The 25,121-nt window shown below is 37.7% G+C and overlaps 1 protein-coding gene across 1 annotated transcript in view; it reads right to left on the reverse strand.

Annotated features, from left to right (window-relative positions):
* The window catches only part of LOC117328852 (protocadherin Fat 4-like), an 82,861-nt gene that overhangs the window by 22,593 nt on the left and 35,147 nt on the right, over positions 1 to 25,121 (reverse strand). The window contains 3 exon segments of the mRNA XM_033886431.1: positions 7,644 to 7,845; positions 8,745 to 9,088; positions 9,309 to 9,507. Of these exon segments, the coding sequence (XP_033742322.1) occupies positions 7,644 to 7,845; positions 8,745 to 9,088; positions 9,309 to 9,507 (745 nt within the window).

Consider the following 25,121-nt stretch of genomic DNA (forward strand, 5'->3'; position numbering starts at 1 on the left):
GGCCACCCTTGTTACCTTAGTGCCACTGTGTATAGATGACCATACTTGTTAACTTAGTGCCACTGTGTATAGATGTCCACCCTTGTTAACTTAGTGCCACTGTGTATAGATGGCCACCCTTGTTACCTTAGTGCCACTGTGTATAGATGGCCACCCTTGTTACCCTTTGTCACTGTATATAGATGGCCACCCTTGTTACCCTTTGTCATTGTTTATGGATAGCCACCCTTGTTACCTTAGTGCCACTGTGTATAGATGGCCACCGTTGTTACCTTTTGTCATTGTTTATGGATAGCCACCCTTGTTACCTTAGTGCCACTGTGTATAGATGGCCACCCTTGTTACCTTAGTGCCACTGTGTATAGATGGCCATCCTTGTTGCCTTAGTGCCACTGTGTATAGATGACCATCCTTGTTGCCTTAGTGCCACTGTGTATAGATGGCCACCCTTGTTAACTTAGTGCCATTGTGTATAGATGACCATACTTGTTAACTTAGTGCCACTGTGTATAGATGGCCACCCTTGTTAACTTAGTGCCACTGTGTATAGATGGCCACCCTTGTTACCTTAGTGCCACTGTGTATAGATGGCCATCCTTGTTAACTTAGTGCCACTGTGTATAGATGGCCACCCTTGTTAACTTAGTGCCACTGTGTATAGATGGCCACCCTTGCTACCTTAGTGCCACTGTGTATAGATGGCCACCCGTTGTTACCCTTTGTCACTGTTTAGGGATAGCCACCCGTTGTTACCCTTTGTCACTGTTTAGGGTAGCCACCGTTGTTACCCTTTGTCACTGTTTATGGATAGCCACCCTACTACAGGTATCCACACCAACAACACCAGATGTTTGTAGTGTGGATACTATTAAACAATCAACACAGAATCTCTATCCTACAGCCACCACATATGGCGTCCTAGTGAATGGGACAATGTCAGCATTGTCAGCTTACACCTCAGGTAAACACTGTTACCATCAACTGGTTAAATGGTACAAGATGATAAACAGCTTAACAGGTATTGAATTCTGCATGGTGTGTGACAGTACTTATGTTTGTCAGCTTAAAATATCACATGCCCAGTATCTTAAAATCACTGGCTAAATGGATGTGTGATCCTTATATTTTTCTATTCTCCTCCCCATCTAAAATCTTCAGTTCCAGCACTGTAAATTTCTATATGAGTCTCTATATCTTTCTCTCACACCTTACAAAAGTCCTATATGTTTTGTCAAGCTGACTAATCTTTTAGTACTGACAATGGAGTAGGTGGAGACTGTCCATCTGGACCAGGTATGTATAGGCCAGCCCCCACACAAATCAGTCCCACCAATCGATACCTGGGTCCTACTGAAGGGTGAACTGGTACACACCGAAAATCAATATCCAGTCAGATTCATGTTTATTCTTTATTTATCATATCAAATAAAGTTTTCTTTTACACTGCAATAATCAGAGAGCAATATTGACATTCATCACACACAGCCTGAAAATGTATTCTGATGATTTTAAATTAAATTCAGTTGTGTTCATTTAAGTTTTCCAGACAATTCTAAGTATTTTCATTATTACTACCAAATTAAAATCAACTGTCTGATACAAGTCTGAGGTTGGACCTTCCTGCCTTCTCCTCCCTACAAGTCTGAGATTGAACCTTCCATGTATTGTTGTGGATTAGTCTACTCCTGAGATTTGTCCCTGAAACTCTGCACAATACTATCAACTCCCAGCCTCCCATCGTGCTGCTGAAGCTATTACTTTATAATAAATGTTAAATCTACAATTCTGTGGTGGGTAGAACTACTTTTGAACAACTTGTCCAAGGACATAATTATAGTAACAACTAACTGGTGTAAAAAAGGCCAATTTTACCAAATTATTCCCAAATAATCTCAAGATTAAATGTGTAAGAAATAAGAACATGAATAAGCATGTGTCAAATATTAATTTTTCTCCTGAAGAGGCCTATCAAGAAAACATACATATTAATCGTACAACAGAACTTTTGTAACCAGGGCAACTGTTAATAGCAGACTGTTAAACTACAGGATGAGAACTTGATATCCCACAATCCATCCCATCCATAGCATTCACAGTAATCACCCCAGGAAACCCGACATACATTAACAAACTTTTTAAAACTTTTATCAAATTGAAATAAATGTTTTTTTCTCTCAAATTATTGATAAGGTTTGTGTGTAATTCTCCACTTGAAGATAATGACTGTCAAAATTGGCAAAGGTTTAGATGGCGAGAAGCTGATAGCAAGTGCGGTTTTGAAGGTCTAATACGTTTTTATTGCTGAAGGTTTACTGTTGATTAAATGATGTGTAATAGTGTTAACTTGGGCTCACATCACAATCTTTACCACTTATTATCTTACCTCGGAGGTATCAGAGGTACACTCAAGTTTGTGTAGGAATTCAAAAACATCAACTCTAACAAAGACAGACTTTTTCCTTCAATTCTTCTTAATTTGGACTTTGGCTAAAAGACAAATACCATAAATTCTGGGGGAAGGAATTAATTTTTCAGTAAAGAAATAACTTTATTCAAGTAATTTTCTTTAGAATTTTAAGGTTGAAGATGTATTATAGTGTATATACATTGTTCAGTGAGATTGTTTGATGATAACAGGTTCCTTACACCAGCTTTCACTCTACACTACCACTAAACAATGAACTGCCAGGCACAATGAAACTGAGGCTGTAACCTCCAACCCAAATCTACTTTTTATGTCTTTACAATAGGGTGGGGTCATAAGGTCAAACTTTCATGTTGCTCCACATAAATAGTATAGATTGTAGATCCTGTGTACTGGCAGCTCTTTGTGTTTGATGAAAAATGAGAAAAGTCCACAAAGCCCATAGACTCCAATTGCATAAATATGTCATCAAAGTAAAAGAGAATTTTATTTTTGGTACTTTGTTAATATTTTTTTCTTTGAAACCTTGAAGGACAGTAACTCATATCTGTAATTCTAAACGATACAAGACATTTCTCTTGTTTTGTTAAATTTTACCTTCATACAGAAATAATGTAATGAGATTCTCTGGGTCATGAGCTAGAATCACAGCAGATCAACATTTTGTATTTAAACAACTCCTGGTAGTAGAAATATGTCAACAGTTAGTCTGTACCCATTTCCTAAAATTACAGATTTACATACCAACAACTGATGTCTGAATGTCTGAATATATCTACCCCTAGATAAACATTGACTTAAATGGTGACCTGATCGAGCTAGCTTCCGTCCCTTACAGTGTTGTCACTATCTCCTATACCATCCCTCCCTGACACAGCAGTGTACAGTTGCACACATTACATTGAGATGTGATCAGAGTAATTAATCAGCTACGGCCGTGATTCAGGTGTGGAGAATGTATTTACCTTACAGGTAAATCTGTGTCACCTACCCAGGTACATACTCTATTGATCGATTGCCAGGTGTAGGATCTAATGAAATGTATTTTCTATTGATATATTTCTAATACAGAAACATTTTTATCAATTTAATATTCATGTCGCTGCCACAGAATATTTTTTTCAATCTTTGGTAACAAGATCCTGTGTAGACTACTACCCAGGAGGTAATGAAAACTGATCAGAAAATTTACTTTGTAAATTGGAAGTAAAATACCGGCAATTGCTGGCCAGTAATGAGCGTAATCACCCTAAAAAAAAAGGTTGTTTTTTTTCTGTCACTTCTGGTAAAGTTTTTTTAGTAGTCCAATTTGGAGTGAATGCCACAGAGACAATAATGTGAGAGAAATGCAGAATTCTCACTTTGTAGGAACGATCCCTACAACAATGAGGTACTCCATTAGATAGGGTAAACCTCATTAAAATAGATCCCACACTATCCATCAGAAGAGCTGGCCAATCTTACACTAGTAATACAGATGTACTACCCTGGACAGGGAGCTTTTTCCCATCACGTTCACAGCTATGCCAATCTAGTCGCCCACAAATCAATCGTCTTGGTCATTGCTTTCTGTTTGTATTATCACATACAGATAAGGGTGCCTAGCAAGGGCCCTAATTTTACAGCCAGATCGGCAGGATCGGCTCATCACCACCCTCTAATATCACATAGTGGACTAATAACCATGATAACACAAACAATGAACTCACTCACCCCCAAAATTCAATTTCCCCAATCAGACCCAATGCTCATCAGGACTGGGCAAGATTTGCAAGTTGGATTAAGCCAATAGACACAGGGATGTTCACTTAATGAATGAAGTTTCCTCCAAATTGAACTAAATGACTGTAATGGCCGGCCTGAGATGGTCTATTATAAATACATTTGGAGTCTGATTGATTTTTCCCTCAATTTCCTGGCTGAGTTGGCCCTGACAGATACAACGGTCTGTCTTCCGGTGCATCTGCTGAGAAAGTCGTAGGATAGACAGATGTGGCCATGGTAGGGTGACAGGGTGACGGGAGGGTCAAACTATATGTATCACTCACGTAACCTCTCGCTATATTAACACAAATTAGACCTCTAAAGATCAACGATTGATGGTCAGTATTTTAAAACTGTCTATAGAATTTCTGTAGTCTGCTATTAGCAGTAATATATTGAGTTGTAATGGACCGAGTAGAGACAAGTGGGATTTTTATAGGCTTTGTTTGGTCCTCAGCTATCCCATTAGTTATCACTCCTAAAACACAATGACGCTCACAGTTTTAATTGAAATGAAACGTTCACAGCTCTATGGTTTAAATCTAATTTCTGCCATATTGGGCTGTCAGGAATTTAAATCTTTTGGTCAATGTTCGAAGTCTGCTACTTGACAATTTATAAAAAAAAAGTCTCCCCATATCTTTATGTTTTCTTCTGCTGTTGGTTGTGTGGCCATTAGATTCTATACTAACAGTCAACCTCCAGATCAACATCAGGATGTAAGTCAAAGTAAAGCTGTAACATCACCATATGTATTTCATCATTGTGCTCCTTACTGTAATTATCACTGTCTAACCTTATTAAGACAGCTGTCAAAACAGTTTTTAAACATCCACAACATCCTTGGGAACACTACTTTTATTCAAAAGGTTTGCCAGTAAAATCTACAAGTTATTAGCCACACAATGTTTATTCAATCTCTCTGCCAGTTAAAGCTTCAAGAAGTTTTCCAAAAATGAAGATATTTTGCGAAACCTGAGAAAGTTTTGTATCTTTGCAGCATGTTTTCATAAGGCAGATTTCCCAGTACATACTACAAACTGTGTTTTGTTATGTCATCATGCCTGACGATGCTGGGGACAGATGGTGGTTACGTTCTCTACATACACTGCAGTTTGAGGAACTAATTGAGATATCCCACACGAAGGACTCTGTTGTAGCACTTACCACTCATACAGAAATTGGGTAGAAAATGATCAAACCATTTGGCTGCCTACAATATCAGTATTAACACGATACATATGGAGCCAAAACCAACAAAACCAAACAAGTCACCAAACAGTACCTCTTAAGACCTCGGTTCTCACAAATATCTACAATGTGGAAACATACAAGTGTGAACAACTCTGAGGTGCAGGTAATACTCTGAACACAAAGCTTACTCCACAATCAACAGTAGTCTGTGATTTCCTCAATAAATTTTGAAGACTGTTGTATAGGTCAGAACTACGAGAGTTCAACTCGGGTTACAGTTAAATGATCCTAGTTTTCAATCAAGTAAGTGTAACATGTCATTTACCTTTTCAACAACTTGTAAGTACATCAGGCCTTTGTAGTGTTTTGTGTGATCCACGAGTTCCTTCATAGCCTCAACTTCACAAAATGATGCCACAACCAAATAAATTGCGTTAACCAACTGATGCCACAACCAACTATATTGTGTAAACCAACTGATGCCACAACCAACTATATTGTGTAAACCAACTGATGCCACAACCAAAGAAATTTTGTTAACCAACTGATGCCACAACCAACTATATTGTCTTAACCAACTGATGCCACAACCAACTATATTGTGTAAACCAACTGATACCACAACCAACTATATTGTCTTAACCAACTGATGCCACAACCAACTATATTGTGTAAACCAACTGATGCCACAACCAACTATATTGTCTTAACCAACTGATGCCACAACCAACTATATTGTGTAAACCAACTGATGCCACAACCAACTATATTGTCTTAACCAACTGATGCCACAACCAACTATATTGTCTTAACCAACTGATGCCACAACCAACTATATTGTCTTAACCAACTGATGCCAGAAACATAGAAAAGGACCAACTTCACCTAGGCCATAATTTCAGAAACAAAGAATGACTTTAGGATATTTTTTTATTATCCGAATTATAATTTTAATGTGTGCTACTTAATAAATAGATATGAAATGTAGTCAAATACTGGCAAGCACCTGTACGTACAGTAGTTCACTGTTCCTGTTGATAAATACTGTACAATAACTCAATAAAAGTCATTCTCCTTTGTCACCAAATTATAATGATTACTTGAAAATTTCTAAGATTTCAAGATTTGACAAGACTTTAACCTGTAAGGATTATGTATTATAATTTTGTGTAGTTTATCAATGTTTGTTATCTAAGAAGGTTTTATAAAGCTGCCATAACTGACAAAGATTTCTTACTAAAATATAACACAGCCGCCAACATCTGTGATGATACTGTGCACCCATCCATCAACAAGCAGTCATCTGGGCTGGGTATAATAATGCATTCTACTCCAATATTTACATCTCCATGTAGATGTTTTACATATCAATATGACATGACAAAAGTTGTCACTAAAATTTTATGTTTTGATAAATAAAAAGTAATGGATGGTAATTGGTTTTGTTTATCAGTAGTAGGATCAGGACTAAAATTCAAGTATAGGGATATAACTCCCTAAAACCTTATACCAAAACACTGTCATATGATAATACAGAGTTTTTTACTGTCCATCATAATGATTGTAAACACATGCTGTTCCTATGGCTGATCTAGAGATTCCAGATATCTCGTTTGTTATGTCAGCATCGCTCAGAATTACACAACAATCCTAAGCTATCATTATAAATTAAAAATCACGATGACGGTGCTAAAAATTAATCCAACAAGACATTTTTCAAAGAGTGAAGTTTCATTAAATTTGCATGATTGTTTTGACAAAATCACCATCTTACATTTACAACAAAACTTAATTCCAAGCAATCTTCATTTACGAAATGCATAATCCTTACAAGATATTACATGGTGCTCAGAGAATGTGGGTAAAGGAGGGGTGCAGGTCGCGTAAATCACTGCCGAGTTGTCTGAACACTATGTATTTATCTGAATTTACTGTGGAGTTAATAACAGGCTAGGCCATCCACTGCTGAGCTCAGACAATGCTGAGCAGGATGGTTCACTCTCCAACCTTTGTGTCCTCTAATGCTACATTAAACATCAGAAAAACTTCAATCTCATAAATCACCAACAAACTACCCAACTGGGATACTGTTGTTGTTCGTACCTATAAATCTTCATTCCTCTGCTCAGTGGTCAATAAAACAGATGCTCCCGGTCATCAAATCCACATTATCAAAAAGAACATCACTAGTGTGTTTTTTTGATATGCTAACCCTTCCAATAATTCCATAAAGATTTATTAACAATTATAAAACACTTACCAGAATCACTGTCTGATGCCGACACAGTGATAATACTGGAATCCACTGTGACATTCTCCAAAATTTTGGTGCTGAATGATGCAGGGTCAAAGGTCGGAGAATTGTCATTGATGTCCTTGACATTCATAAATACAGACACAGTACTGGATAGAGATGGGTCACCATGGTCACGGGCCTCTACCGTCAGAACATACAACTGCATCTAAAAATTGGAGTTAAAAATTAATATTGATACTTATATGGTCTGATGGGAGGAGTTATCTCTCTCATATATTGATACAACAAAGGGGAGAAAATTAACAAACTATATCAAATGAAAACCCGATAAAGTCAGCAAGAAGAGAGTAAAATCTAAACTGGACATTTAACATGAAGGAACACACAGGTAAAAATATCTTAGATTAACCAGGTTTGATATAGGAATATATATATCAGGAGACAAAATGAAGTCGGACTTATACAGTCAGACATTTCATGTTTAGATTAGAGAGGTTACAAAATTGGACATATTTGATCAACAATCATTTGTGTGGTCTGACCATCCCAACTGAATACAAAGTAAAGGGTCACAAAAAAATCAAAATACTTTCAGCCAGAACCCATTATGATCCTTTACCATACAAACCCCAATGACTGTACTGTGCTAGCTAAGACAGAATGGAAATACAATCAACTGAGAATAATGGCAGTATTTCCGGTTCAAAATAAAGCTGTCAAATTTGATATGGCCACAATAATCCTATACCTCACAAGTGACAGGTGATCGCTCCCACAAAAGTCAAAAATTTTCTCCATTCATACTTAACAATGTATCGATATACAGAATTCTGCTGTACATAAATACCATTGTGACCTATTACAAATCATTAACACATGTAATGACTATTTTGAGGTATTTAGAAGAATTAGTTGTTTGTTACTTATGTGTACACAAGTTTTCTTTCTGTCCTGACTGACCCCTATTTGACTTTGCCTAATTTTGATCCAGAAGCTAGGTGAAATGAACAATGACACCACAAACATTTTTTTTATAGCCAGATAAAAAACAGGCACACCGACACAAGGTGTTATGTTGATAATCTTGGTTAGTTCAGTGCTTACTTGTTCAAAGTCAAGCTGGTTCTTGAGAGTAAAAGTGCCTTGCTTTGAATCCAGGTCAAACATGTCACCACCAAACTGGGACAACAGTGTGTAGGTGACCTCTCCATTGACCCCAAGGTCGTTGTCAATAGCGTCAACCCTTCCAATGGTGGTGTGTGGAGCCATATCCTCTGGGAGGTCGAAAGTATAGAGGGCGCTGTTGAAGGATGGCGTTTCATCGTTTACGTCGGTGATGGAGATGGTAACAGTAGTCTGTGAGGTGTTGATGCCATCAGAGGCATTGAGGGTGAGGTCGTAGACACCACGAGTTTCACGGTTTAATTTATTGGCTACGGTCACAACACCTACAACAGTAATGGTATATATCGTTATGATACCCTGATAGACTAAAGAATGGCTAAACCTAAACCTATAGTGCCCCGGTATCACCGTTAGGGCACTAACAACAGTGACTCTGGAACCTTCCAAAATTCTCATAAAAACAACCAAAGTATAATCATATATTTCAGGTAGATCAATGAATTACAATGAAACAATCAATATGTAACATAAAGGTAAACGTACCATTCTGGTTTACGGCAAAGCTGTTTCCCACATTGCCAGCAGTAATTCTCAGGGTCACCTGTCCGTTGAGGTCCTGGTCTGTTACGATCACTCGGGTAATCTCACTTCCTATGGGTAAACTCTCCAGTACGGACACTGTGTATTCTGAACGGCTGAACTTGGGAGGTGTATCGTTGATGTCCGTTACAGTGATTAGCACCTGTAAAACAGTAACAGTTATGTTAGGACTGGTGATATTTTTTGTCATCTCTGCAGAGCAAAATTCATTCAAGGTCAATTATTTCATATATCTTAAACAAAGTGTATAATGGATACAGTAGCAAAGAGTTGGAGAGTTAGTGATGTCTGCAACCCTTAACATCACTACTACACAATATCTAACATTACAACTATAAAAAAAATACACCAGGGACTTTAGCAGGTCTAGGATCATGGGAAAGTTATGTGGTAAGAATTTGTAGAAGTTTTATGTCAAATCATTCTTACACTACAAATTCCCAAACTACAGGTCAACGATTGTTAAATACACCGAATTCTAATGTTACCGCAGTATGGAGTACACAACAGTTGTTACACGCAAGTCTAATGTTACTTAATTAAAAAACAAATGGGAATTTAGTACTTGCAGGTGTTTTATTAGAGTGGAAAACAAATTAGATTTCTCAGTGTCACCCCATTACTGCACTACCAAAGTATACTGTCAACATTTACTGAAAATCGTGATATAATCAATATATGTAGATTCTTGGTACATATTTTGGTGATTGATATTAAAATCATGGATTTATTCTGACACAGGGTTGACTTACAGTCAGGTATATCTGATGTAAGTAAATAACTTCACTACCAATACAAAAGGCACAGTGACAGGATCACAGAGTAATGTCAATGTGAAACTCTAATACACCATAAACCCTGGTACACCATAAACCCTGGTACACCATAAACCCTGGTACACCATTAACCCTAGTACACCATTAACCCTGGTACACCATAAACCCTGGTACACCATAAACCCTGGTACACCATAAACCCTAGTACACCATAAACCCTGGTACACCATAAACCCTAGTACACCATAAACCCTGGTACACCATAAACCCTGGTACACCATAAACCCTGGTACACCATAAACCCTAGTACACCATAAACCCTATATAGCTAGTACACCATAAACCCTGGTACACCATAAACCCTAGTACACCATAAACCCTGGTACACCATAAACCCTAGTACACCATAAACCCTGGTACATCATAAACCCTGGTACACCATAAACCCTAGTACACCATAAAGCCTGGTACACCATAAACCCTAGTACACCATAAACCCTGGTACACCATAAACCCTAATACACCATAAACCCTGGTACACCATAAACCCTAGTACACCATAAACCCTGGTACACCATAAACCTTGGTACACCATAAACCCTAATACACCATAAACCCTGGTACACCATAAACCCTAATACACCATAAACCCTGGTACACCATAAACCCTGGTACACCATAAACCCTGGTACACCATAAACCCTGGTACACCATAAACTGTAATACACCATAAACCCTAGTACACCATAAACCCTAGTACACCATAAACCCTGGTACACCATAAACCAGAGTACACCATAAACCCTGGTACACCATAAACCAGAGTACACCATAAACCCTGGTACACCATAAACCCTGGTACACCATAAACCAGAGTACACCATAAACCCTGATACACCATAAACCCTAGTACACCATAAACCCTGGTACACCATAAAACCTGGTACACCATAAACCCTAGTACACCATAAACCCTGGTACACCATAAACCAGAGTACACCATAAACCAGAGTACACCATAAACCCTGGTACACCATAAACCCTAGTACACCATAAACCCTGGTACACCATAAACCCTAGTACACCATAAACCCTGGTACACCAAAAACCCTGGTACACCATTAACCCTAGTACACCATAAACCCTAGTACACCATAAACCCTAGTACACCATAAACCCTTGTACACCATAAACCCTGGTACACCATAAACCCTAGTACACCATAAACCCTGGTACACCAAAAACCCTGGTACACCATTAACCCTGGTACACCATAAACCCTAGTACACCATAAACCCTAGTACACCATAAACCCTAGTACACCATCAACCCTAATACACCATAAACCCTAGTACACCATAAACCCTAGTACACCATAAACCCTGGTACACCATAAACCAGAGTACACCATAAACCCTGGTACACCATAAACCAGAGTACACCATAAACCCTGGTACACCATAAACCCTGGTACACCATAAACCCTAGTACACCATAAACCCTAGTACACCATAAACCCTGGTTCACCATAAACCCTAGTACACCATAAACCCTAGTACACCATAAACCCTGGTACACCATAAACCCTAGTACACCATAAACCCTGGTACACCATAAACCCTAGTACACCATAAACCCTGGTACACCATAAACCCTGGTACACCATAAACCCTGGTACACCATAAACCCTAGTACACCATAAACCCTGGTACACCATAAACCCTAATACACCATAAACCAGAGTACACCATAAACCAGAGTACACCATAAACCCTAGTACACCATAAACCCTGGTACACCATAAACCAGAGTACACCATAAACCCTAGTACACCATAAACCCTAGTACACCATAAACCCTAGTACACCATAAACCCTGGTACACCATAAACCCTAGTACACCATAAACCCTGGTACACCATAAACCGGAGTACACCATAAACCCTGGTACACCATAAACCCTGGTACACCATAAACCCTGGTACACCATAAAACCTAGTACACCATAAACCCTGGTACACCATAAACCCTAGTACACTATAAACCCTAGTACACCATAAACCCTAGTACACCATAAACCCTGGTACACCATAAACCTTGGTACACCATAAACCATGGTACACCATAAACCCTGGTACACCATAAACCCTAGTACACCATAAACCCTGGTACACCATAAACCCTAGTACACCATAAACCTTGGTACACCATAAACCAGAGTACACCATAAACCCTAGTACACCATAGTACACCATAAACCCTGGTACACCATAAACCCTGGTACACCATAAACCCTGGTACACCATAAACCCTAGTACACCATAAACCCTGGTACACCATAAACCAGAGTACACCATAAACCAGAGTACACCATAAACCTTGGTACACCATAAACCTTGGTACACCATAAACCCTAGTACACCATAAACCCTAGTACACCATAAACCAGAGTACACCATAAACCCTGGTACACCATAAACCCTGGTACACCATAACCCTAGTACACCATAAACCCTGGTACACCATAAACCCTGGTACACCATAAACCCTGGTTCAACATAAACCAGAGTACACCATAAACCCTAGTACACCACAAACCCTAGTACACCATAAACCCTGGTACACCATAAACCCTAGTACACCATAAACCCTGGTTCAACATAAACCCTAGTACACCATAAACCCTAGTACACCATAAACCCTGGTACACCATAAACCCTAGTACACCATAAACCCTGGTTCAACATAAACCCTAGTACACCATAAACCCTAGTACACCATAAACCCTAGTACACCATAAACCCTGGTTCAACATAAACCCTAGTACACCATAAACCCTAGTACACCATAAACCCTGGTTCAACATAAACCCTGGTACACCATAAACCCTAGTACACCATAAACCCTATATAGCTAGTACACCATAAACCTTGGTACACCATAAACCCTGGTACACCATAAACCCTAGTACACCATAAACCTTGGTACACCATAAACCCTAGTACACCATAAACCCTAGTACACCATAAACCCTATATAGCTAGTACACCATAAACCCTGGTACACCATAAACCCTGGTACACCATAAACCCTAATACACCATAAACCCTAGTACACCATAAACCCTAATACACCATAAACCAGAGTACACCATAAACCCTAGTACACCATAAACCAGAGTACACCATAAACCCTAGTACACCATAAACCCTAGTACACCATAAACCAGAGTACACCATAAACCCTAGTACACCATAAACCAGAGTACACCATAAACCCTAGTACACCATAAACCCTGGTACACCATAAACCCTGGTACACCATAAACCCCGGTACACCATAAACCCTGGTACACCATAAAGCTTGGTACACCATAAACCCTAATACACCATAAACCCTGGTACACCATAAACCAGAGTACACCATAAACCCTGGTACACCATAAACCCTGGTACACCATAAACCTTGGTACACCATAAACCCTAGTACACCATAAACCAGAGTACACCATAAACCCTGGTACACCATAAACCTTGGCACACCATAAACCAGAGTACACCATAAACCCTAGCACACCATAAACCCTGGTACACCATAAACCCTGGTACACCATAAACCCTAGTACACCATAAACCAGAGTACACCATAAACCAGAGTACACCATAAACCCTGGTACACCATAAACCCTGGTACACCATAAACCCTAGCACACCATAAACCCTGGTACACCATAAACCCTGGTACACCATAAACCCTAGTACACCATAAACCCTGGTACACCATAAACCCTAGTACACCATAAACCCTGGTACACCATAAATCAAGTATCTGACTAAACAAAAACCTCTACAATTTCCAATGTAAGGGTTATGTCGCCATAAATCACCTCCCAATCATTTGACCTTTGCAAAAAATGTGTGATCTTAGTGAATGTAATGTAATACTATATCACTAGAAATCACTTACTGCTGTAATAACAAGGACACTACCTGTACTTTTGCCAAACTAGGCACAGTGTCGTACAACTTTATCCAAAAAAAAAGTGAAAAATTTAATGTATTTAAAATAATAATCTCCTATGTTAAAGTTGCACAAGAATTCAAACTGAATATCAAACATATTATGAAAAAGGTAATTTGTGAATTCAAGGGCACGAGGACAAATTACCACCAGGTAAATTATTTCTCACGCAAAGAAATTATCTTCATAGAATATTTGGTGACCAAAAGAATCTATACAGTAGAACCAAACACAGACTTCTGATGTCATTTTTAAGCTGTATTTTGTTTGTTTACAGTAAAAGGTACAAACAATATATATCCCCGGATCAGTCAGTATAATCCTCCTAAACCTTGCGGCTATGACCTTCACATTTACATGTTCGTCCCGACACCCAAACTTTACTGGGGAAGATAATCGCACTATCCCTGGCTCAGACACTAGATTAGTTGTCCCAGCGAAATACAATGACATATTGTCTAATTGGAAAATTAAAGTTTAGACATCATAGAGTGGTATATTTGTGTGTTAATGTGATCTGATTGTGATGAGCTAGGAAGTTTTACCCATAATCCTTTAAAATACACCGAAGTACATTAACGAGAAATAAAGACAGCATGTCTGCTCCTGAACAGGGATATTTCTTGAAATTAATCTATTTTGAATGTCAATGAAATTATGCAAATTACAGTGAACAAATTATATGCATTTCCAATTAAAGATTAAATTTGGTCACACTTGCGTCTGTACTCTTAACAATACCAGTCTATGAAGGTTTATATACACATTTAAATCTATCAGCATTCAGATCTAACATTCTCCAGTCATCCACAGACAACTTCCTCAATGAAACAGTTTTTTTTTTTCTGGAACATGTGACATCAGCCATGTCGTTTAGATCAGTCAAGTGGATCGGTATTTGTGAATTGTCATTACTTAATGGTACGGTAAACATGATCACCTTCTATCAAACTTTTACACCTCCATCAAGTATGTCTATAAAATCTTATGATGCAAATAGCCGTCTCTATCAAAATAGCGGGGATTGTCCGTCAAATAGGTGGTGTGCTTTTCCAGCCTTAATCAAAGTGAGTTTGTGGCTTGATGTTTGAAAGGTACTATCACACACGGCTATAACCCATCAACATTAACATCGCCCTCAACTGGCTCTAACAAACATGTCAGCTATGTTTTCAACTTAACAATGACTTGGAGTTATTACCTAAAGATTATGAATTGGTTTAAACCTTGAGACCTTTCTACTTCTTTAATTAATGAGGTATTCTTCGTTGAGTGAATAAATTATAATCCAAAATTAATTGTTCCCCTGAGACAATTACAGGTAATTACAGGTAAGTACTCCTGATTGACATGACCAAAATCGGGTCATAGAAATCTCTCACCTACACAAATAATCTCGTTATGACAACAGGTAGATGGTATTGTACAGTCTCCAAAATAAACAGACATACGTTGATAGCAGAGGTCTCTGGTCGGGGTCTGAGAAGGAACCTATCCTACAGTACTGACTATGATTGAGTGGCACCGGTAACATAAATGCACCATTCATTATGAGAGAAGTTCCAGCGATAAAAAGGACATATTTGTACTAGTTCAGGTCTAACCTTCAGCCGTGTACTTTAGGCCGCCTGTATATAGCTGGCCAATATTTGATTTGAAAAATGAGTTTTTAGATTCCGTCTATGGACTGTAACAAGAAATGGTGTACATCATTATAAACATAGCGTGATATCTGATTACTGTCAATTCGGCCTCTGACATTACAAACAATATCATATTCCATTTATTATTTCATTGGATATCTTTCAATTTGATAAGGCAAAATAAGTATTTCTTTATTGTATATTTAATCGAGTTATGTAAAATAAATAATATGTTAATGTCATAAATTATAATACAAAAAAAAAACTATTTATTTGTTAAGACATCCTCATGGTATCAAATCACACCGTCAGGTTACTGTCCAGTTATTACATTAATTTCTTTAATTGGATCAAATCAGTAACTTCTAGAGACCACTGTATTTACAGTGTAAATTATCCTCAGAGAGATGACAGAAGCTGTACCTATCACTTCAGTGGATATGTGACAGGACTAGAAAATTTCAAAACATATAATCACAAGTTGAAAATGAAATGTTTGACACAAACGACCATTAGTATGAGGTGATGTGTTAAAGTGTACCCAGGGGATTCCTATTTATATCCAGGTTTTAATCATCTGTCACATTACCATCTCAAAGAACAGCCCCAGTTTTAGTTTATTATCCCCAGGGACCTTGTATTATTAAGTTGTTTATAACAATTAGGATAAATGCTAAATAAACAATAGTATATCTCCCTTCAGAAGCATTTTGCTTCTCTTATCATCAGTAGGTAAACTTGTCTTCAGGTAAAACTTGTCTTCAGGTAAAATTGATCTTCAGGTAAAACTTGTCTTCAGGTAAAACTTGTCTTCAGGTAAAACTTTATAGTTTAGGTTAATGTATTGAGTAATACCTGCTATGCATTGGTTTAAAGACTTCAAAAAGGTTAACAAACTAGCTGTTATTTTATGTTTTTAACAAAAGAATTTTTGCAGAATGCAAATACTGATAAAAATATTAAACAACTGTACCTATTGACTATCGACAACCATATCTTCTACACATTGCAACAGCCATTATCAACCTTTACACGCAGTTTTTACTTTGGTAGGTTGTAGGAGTATAGGTTTTCTTTGTCACTCCAAACTAAGACTTAATGTGTTGTGTATGGACCCATCCTAGTAAATACCAATGTTCCGAGACAAACAATCGACTATTCAGCCTTTGTCGGTAGACATATGTACACCATACAGCATATTACTACTAATATTTGTTACATACATCAACAGTAGGGTAGATTTTTCCTGTAGGGGTACTTGACATGAATTTATAAAACACAATATGATTTTATCAAGCATTACATTGGTAGGTATTTCAATCCCTTGTTTCCTTAATCATTGAGTATTTAGTCCCACAAGTTTTCACCTTGTCACAGAGTTCTCCACATGAAAGGTGTTGGCCCAGTGTGGATTAAGGATTGGAGGGATTATAGCTCTCCATGTAGATATAATCCTCCAACAAGTGGCCAGGTAATAAACCATAGGTAAGGTGTTAATCAGTGGACCAATGCCAGTTGTTTAATTAAATGTGTTACCGTACTTAATGTATCAAACATTCCTCTCAATGCCAGTGGTTTAACATGTTACCGTACTGACTGTATTATACGTTCCTCTCAATGCCAGTGGTTTAACATGTTACCGTACCGACTGTATTATACGTTCCTCTCAATGCCAGTGGTTTAACTTGTTACCGTACTTAATGTATCAAACATTCCTCTCAATGCCAGTGGTTTAACTTGTTACCGTACCGACTGTATTATACGTTCCTCTCAACGCCAGTGGTTTAACTTGTTACCGTACCGACTGTATTATACGTTCCTCTCAATGTCAGTGGTTTAACTTGTTACCGTACTGACTGTATTATACACTCCTCTCAATGCCAGTGGTTTAACTTGTTACCGTACTGACTGTATTATACGTTCCTCTCAATGCCAGTGGTTTAACTTGTTACCGTACCGACTGTATCAAACGTTCCTCTCAAAGCCAGTGGTTTAACATGTTACCGTACTGACTGTATTATACACTCCTCTCAATGGCAGTGGTTTAACTTGTTACCGTACTGACTGTTAAATCACCACAACGCCAGTGAGTGTATATAAATACGGGGGGAGAAGGATGTTCTTTCTTACTACTGAATAAATATGATACTTAAAAAAAACTGAACATTGAAAAATTACACCAGAGAAAGCTTGTTCTAATTCTTTATTTTCTGAGGATTACAAACAGCCCCAGGGCTACAAGGGAGCTTACTTTGGTAAAACAGGAGACTGGTATGTGATGATATTGAGGAGCTGACTGAACTAACACCTCCCTGACAAACTTGGTAATATATGCTCACTTGTATAATTATGGGGTTTGTACATCTGTGATATTTACAAAACAGTTGTCAGTGGCATGTTCATGCCGGATAATTTGGATTCAAGTAAACATCACATGTATTGTAGGTCAATATACAGTATGTTTTAAAAGGAACTTGGAGTTTAACAGTTTACCATTGAGTAGATTCTCTTATCTAGTAAATGGAGACATCAATATTGAAATTTAAATTAAACAATATCTTATTTATTTACTGATGAAATCTATGTTTTGGAAACCTGATCTATTTACTGACCTGTGAGTTGGCGAGATTTCTCCTCCCAAGGACAGACCATTAATAGATATAGGTCCACTCACCAGGAATTTATGGTAATGTAGGACGATTTTCCTTGATTTATCGGTCATTGAGTGTTAAGGACAAACACAGGTAAGGATAAACAAACAATGAGGTAATAGAAAGACAGAATAACAAAAGAACAACTTTCTTTTCTAACAACAATTGTATAAAATACCCAGTATTTCACACCTATATACCGCTATATAGAGCAACCGGGTACATACCCACAGTCGAGTTACAGTACAGTATATAAGTATAGACTTACCCGGGTACATACCCACAGTCGAGTTACAGTACAGTATATATACGTACAACTGTACTTGTAAGTCGGTAGGAGATACGTACAACTGTACTTGTAAGTCGGTAGGAAATACATACAACTGTACTTGTAAGTCGGTAGGAAATACCGTATAGCGGGAAATTTTAGCGGTCATAAAATTTGGCGATTTGGTCATGAAAACTGGAAGTTAAATTTTGGCGAGTTAAAATTTAGCGATTTCCATTAAATCTAAGGTTTTAATTTGGCGTTGAGCATATATATTACCTACCGGTATATATAGATGATTATGTTATGCCCATACATTCTATCCATGCTGATGAAGTGTGTTGTCAAATTAGTGTTTATATGTACGAGCAACAGACAAAGAGAATTTAATCAACCGTATGCTATCGACGTGGTCATCTATTTTATGATGTGTATACGTACAGGTATGTTAAACAATGAGTCTACAGGTAAAGTGTTAATATCAGTCCATTGAATGGTAAGGGTAGATGGCTTTGTTTTCACAAAAAAATAATTATGATGCGATATATGTCATACTTGTATTGCAATACATGTATCGTGAGTAGTTGTTCACTAGCTATAGCTATTCATACCTATCAGCATTTTGGCCGACAGGTGCAAGGCAACAACCAACGTTACGCACCAGTCGTTACTCTCGGAAGTTATCAAAGGTAAATGGCGATCGGAACGGAAACTAATGGCAAAATTAAAATTTTTGCGTCTTTTTAATTGGCGGTGTTAAAATTTGACGGGTTAAATTTTGGCGATCTATATACGGACCCGCCAAATCGCCAAATTAAAGCCCCGCTAAAATTTCCCGCTATACGGTACATACAACTGTACTTGTAAGTCAGTAGGAAATACGTACAACTGTACTTGTAAGTCAGTAGGAGATACGTACAACTGTACTTGTAAGTCGGTAGGAGATACGTACAACTGTACTTGTAAGTCGGTAGGAGATACGTACAACTGTACTTGTAAGTCGGTAGGAGATACGTACCATTGTACTTGTAAGTCGGTAGGAGATACGTACAACTGTACTTGTAAGTCGGTAGGAAATACGTACAACTGTACTTGTAAGTCGGTAGGAGATACGTACAACTGTACTTGTAAGTCGGTAGGAAATACGTACAACTGTACTTGTAAGTCGGTAGGAGATACGTACAACTGTACTTGTAAGTCGGTAGGAGATAGGTACAACTGTACTTGTAAGTCGGTAGGAGATACGTACAACTGTACTTGTAAGTCGGTAGGAGATAGGTACAACTGTACTTGTAAGTCGGTATGAAATACGTACAACTGTACTTGTAAGTCGGTAGGAGATACGTACAACTGTACTTGTAAGTCGGTAGGAAATACATACAACTGTACTTGTAAGTCGGTAGGAAATACATACAACTGTACTTGTAAGTCGGTAGGAGATACGTACCATTGTACTTGTAAGTCGGTAGGAGATACGTACAACTGTACTTGTAAGTCGGTAGGAGATACATACAACTGTACTTGTAAGTCGGTAGGAGATACGTACAACTGTACTTGTAAGTCGGTAGGAGATACGTACAACTGTACTTGTAAGTCGGTAGGAGATACGTACAACTGTACTTGTAAGTCGGTAGGAGATACGTACAACTGTACTTGTAAGTCGGTAGGAGATACATACAACTGTACTTGTAAGTCGGTAGGAGATAGCTGTACAACTGTACTTGTAAGTCGGTAGGAGATACGTACAACTGTACTTGTAAGTCGGTAGGAGATACGTACAACTGTACTTGTAAGTCGGTATGAAATACGTACAACTGTACTTGTAAGTCGGTAGGAGATACGTACAACTGTACTTGTAAGTCGGTAGGAAATACGTACAACTGTACTTGTAAGTCGGTAGGAAATACATACAACTGTACTTGTAAGTCGGTAGGAGATAGCTGTACAACTGTACTTGTAAGTCGGTAGGAGATACGTACAACTGTACTTGTAAGTCAGTAGGAGATACGTACAACTGTACTTGTAAGTCGGTAGGAGATACGTACAACTGTACTTGTAAGTCGGTAGGAAATACATACAACTGTACTTGTAAGTCGGTAGGAGATAGGTACAACTGTACTTATAAGTCGGTAGGAAATACGTACAACTATACTTGTAAGTCGGTAGGAGATACGTACAACTGTACTTGTAAGTCGGTAGGAGATACGTACAACTGTACTTGGGTAAAACAAAGAGGATCAATCAGTAGAAACTTAGATAAAAAAGCTTCTTTTACTTTCTCCACTTAAAGTGTCAAATGTGAAACATGAAATCTCTAAATGGGGAGATAAGAAAAGGTGCTGTATCTGTGTTCCCTGGCAACAGTTCATTGCGGTGGCATCAGTTGCCACAGAGAAACTTTCCAATGATCTGTATAGATTTATCAAACCTGCTATAAAATTGTTCCAACATTATATAACCTAATCTCTTTGTAACCCAGTCCCATAAAGTTTTATCTAGGCTTTTCCAAACAAACACTTTCTTAATTGTCCTTAACATTTCAAGTATCCAATAAAATACATTTTTCCATCAGGGAATATTCTCATAAGGAAGTTTTCAAATCTTCCAAGACAAAATGAATTTGGTAATGATTGTGTTGACTGTGTAAGTCTGAAATCACAGCTACACTACATTGTTGCTGAGTATTATAACGATCACCTGACAGAAGAAAGTAATATACATAAGTATACCATATCAGAGAGGAGATTTTTATGGTGGTGACACCTTTACAATATATACATGTAGTCACCATCGACTACCTGTTCCCACAAGATAACACCGACCTTCACTGAATCAAAGGTCAAACAGTTATGATGATTACTAAGCATTAACCTGTGTAGAACAAAGATATATATTGAAAGAAAATACCTGTGTTTTATGATCATACTGCTGACAAAAGCTAACAATAAACTGAACATATGGACAACTCTTCAGGTTACTCTTCTTAAGGGGACATAACTCTCAATGTAGAGTGACCCCTTGTAGGGGGACATAACTCTCAATGTAGAGTGATCCCTTGTAGGGGGACATAACTCTCAATGTAGAGTGACCCCTTGTAGGGGGACATAACTCTCAATGTAGAGTGACCCCCTTGTAAGGGGACATAACTCTCAATGTAGAGTAACCCCCTTATAAGGGGACATAACTCTCAATGTAGAGTGACCCCCTTGTAAGGGGACATAACTCTCAATGTAGAGTAACCCCCTTATAAGGGGACATAACTCTCAATTTAGAGTAACCCCCTTATAAGGGGACATAACTCTCAATTTAGAGTAACCCCCTTGTAAGGGGACATAACTCTGAATGTTAATGTTTCTTTCAAGGTTGGAAACATAGTGAAGTAATTACATATATATATATATATGTATGCCATTCAAAAAAAATATATATATATATGATGCTCTATATAGCAGACAGAATGTTTTTTAAAGAAAAAAGTCTGCATTCTCTCAAAGAAAAATCTTTACTGCAGAACCAAAAGGTCTTGGTTGTTTTACACAAACAAATCAGCTTAATAAAATGTCAGAATGTAAAATGTTGACAAGTTTAAATATAGTAGAAACTCCTTTACACTGTTTTCACTGTCAGTACGATTATATCTTTCTATGGCCGAATTACGCAGGCTTTGTCCCACTAACAACAGCTTCTATCTGATTTTTTAACCACACAAAGCAAACACCATGATCGCAATCTTAGTCCTAAACTATTCACAAAAAAATTCTACTCCTCCCAAAAGAAATAGTGGTAGAAACGGATGTGTGATGATAAAACTCAGTGAATAGGTAATTGGACAACAGTTTATTTGTACAAGGTTGGGCGGCCATTGGTTCTAGTATATATTATCACTGTTAACAAAAACACAGTTAAACTACATGGCCTCATATCGCCTCACAAAACAGCCATCAATATTATACTCACAAACACATATATAAGATATATGAAACATATAGTGAAATGTTTAAAACTTTATAGAAATAATCTTGTTGTCATGTGGATTTCCACTAATATGCACAGAACATTTATCATGAGATATTACATCGTCATGTCTGATCCACAGTGCGACTTTATCACTTGGAACTAATCATATTATCATCACATCTCTAGTGGATGTCTTTAATACGACTTTACAAGTGTCTTTGTGAGATCAAGACAGATTTATCTTCTAGATAGATTAATCTAACACAACCAAGAATACACACTACAGATGTATAGATCAACACTAAATGTTTTCTTTTAATTCACCACAAAGGCATACCGAAGCTAAGTCCTCAAGAGTATAAACCACATATACTTATAAATAAATCTCATTCCACTGTTTAATTTGAATCAATTCTGAGACATGAAATCTAATTTTGTACAGTTAATGAAATAAAAATATTATCCACACCATTTAAATAGTGAAACATCAAAAGCAACCTAGCTACAAAAATTGTTGTTTTTTCCGCAAACATCTCGAATCCAATAAACTCAAAGTTATGAGTTAAGAAGTGTGATATATGAATAATTAAAGAAAACAGGAATAATGAAGTTAGCAGTCTAATATGATCCTGTTAATTATGGATGGTAGCAGTGCTGGGACGGAGGCTGTAGACATCCATGATGAATTTTACAGGAGTATTGATATGCATGACTGTGTGAGATCACAAATCTGCTGACAACTTATACAACCTGATATCCTGGTAATCTAGTACAACATCAATCTAGATACAACTGTGACTGGCATGTGGACAGGCATGTGGACCTGGACAAATCTCTGACAATCCTGATAATGGCCACAGCAGGACTTTATAGACATGTCCAATTAACCTATCACAGGTTTACTCAATAAACACTCCAGTTAAACACATTATCTTGTAACAGACACCCGCCTTTTATTATCAGCTTTTTACACAATAATCCAAAGAAAATAGGCAGATAAATCTTGCAGGAAAAAAAAAAAATTTTGTTAAATATACATATATCTCCCAACATGATCTGTATGTGTAGAGATGATCTGTGTCTGGCCGGAATCTGACACTAAATGTAGGAATGAATCGTCTTTCTGGAGTTTGTTTGGTGAACTTGTAATGATAACATTTTCTGACTCTAATGAGGAAGTGAACAGTAATCAAGTTGTCATGTCCAGGATTTAGAGGTCATCAACGGGGAAAGAATATTGGAGTAAATAGAGTGATCTCCCCTTCGAGTATGGCTGACCCAATTTGTCAAGTTAGAAATATAACCAAAGATTGAGAAATACCCAGATAATTGGACTAAGGAAGAGTGTTCAATCAACTGTTCTGATTAAAGACCAAATGTCTTTTCCACTTGACCGGTTCAAATCATGTTTGAGTGGTTGTCGGAGACATTGACCCCTGACCTTGACTGGTAACCATGGGATACAGATGTAAAGTTGTTGGGACATGTGTCACCCCATCATCCTGTCCATCTGAATGACACAGAATCAATACATCACAGGCCTAGCCAGTCAGAAATATCAATCTTATTCAGACAAAATGATGACCACTTCAATCATCATTTGGCTACCACATCTAATGACTTCTGCTGGTACAGCATATATAGCACCTCCATCATGGTCACCATCGCAGATTCATCGAAGTCTCCATTCTAATTGGATTCAATTAACTATGCGCCTGTCTGGATTGTTACTCGTAGCTAGTTATCCTCGGCTTTCTTTGTTGTCCATCATATCTGTACTCTATCATTATCCCAGAATGCTGTCATCATTCTGAACTTCTTGTTCTTCATCTAGTTACCTCCGTTTTGAAATAACTTGGTATCCTCATGTGACAAAACTTTGGAGTCACAACATACACATTCTGTACTTTGGCACTCTATTCAAACCAATAACTTCACTCTCCGGACATTTAAACAGTGTACAAACATGGTAGTGTGATTGGTTATTAATTTGACAAAAGATTCCAGTTGTTGTTTTAGACATTAATGCTCTGACATAGGTAGGTGGTTTAAACTTCGTTCATATTCTACAACAGGATAAGAAATGAAAATTTAAAACTTTTATATTAGCTTCACATGTCACAGGGAATGGTTCACTAAGCTATCCATCAATCATTGCTGGTCCAATTTTCTTTAGTGTTGATATAATTTATATGAGTATATTCACATCCTATGATCTCACAATGATTTGATTTGGATAGATATGACCCTGAAATTGCATTGTGGGAAACCTGGTACCATGGTGTCCGGGCACCTTTCAATAAAATCAGGTGACGACTCTAAACGATTCCCTATTAAAAAGTCTTCCTTCAAATATTAAAAACATTGTAGTCGACAGACAATAATTGACAAGCCATGTTTCGTGAGTTTTTTTTTTATCTTGGCATTCATCAGAATGTGGGG

Source organism: Pecten maximus, chromosome 6, assembly GCF_902652985.1.
Source record: "Pecten maximus chromosome 6, xPecMax1.1, whole genome shotgun sequence".
In the NCBI taxonomy this organism is placed as follows: domain Eukaryota; kingdom Metazoa; phylum Mollusca; class Bivalvia; order Pectinida; family Pectinidae; genus Pecten; species Pecten maximus.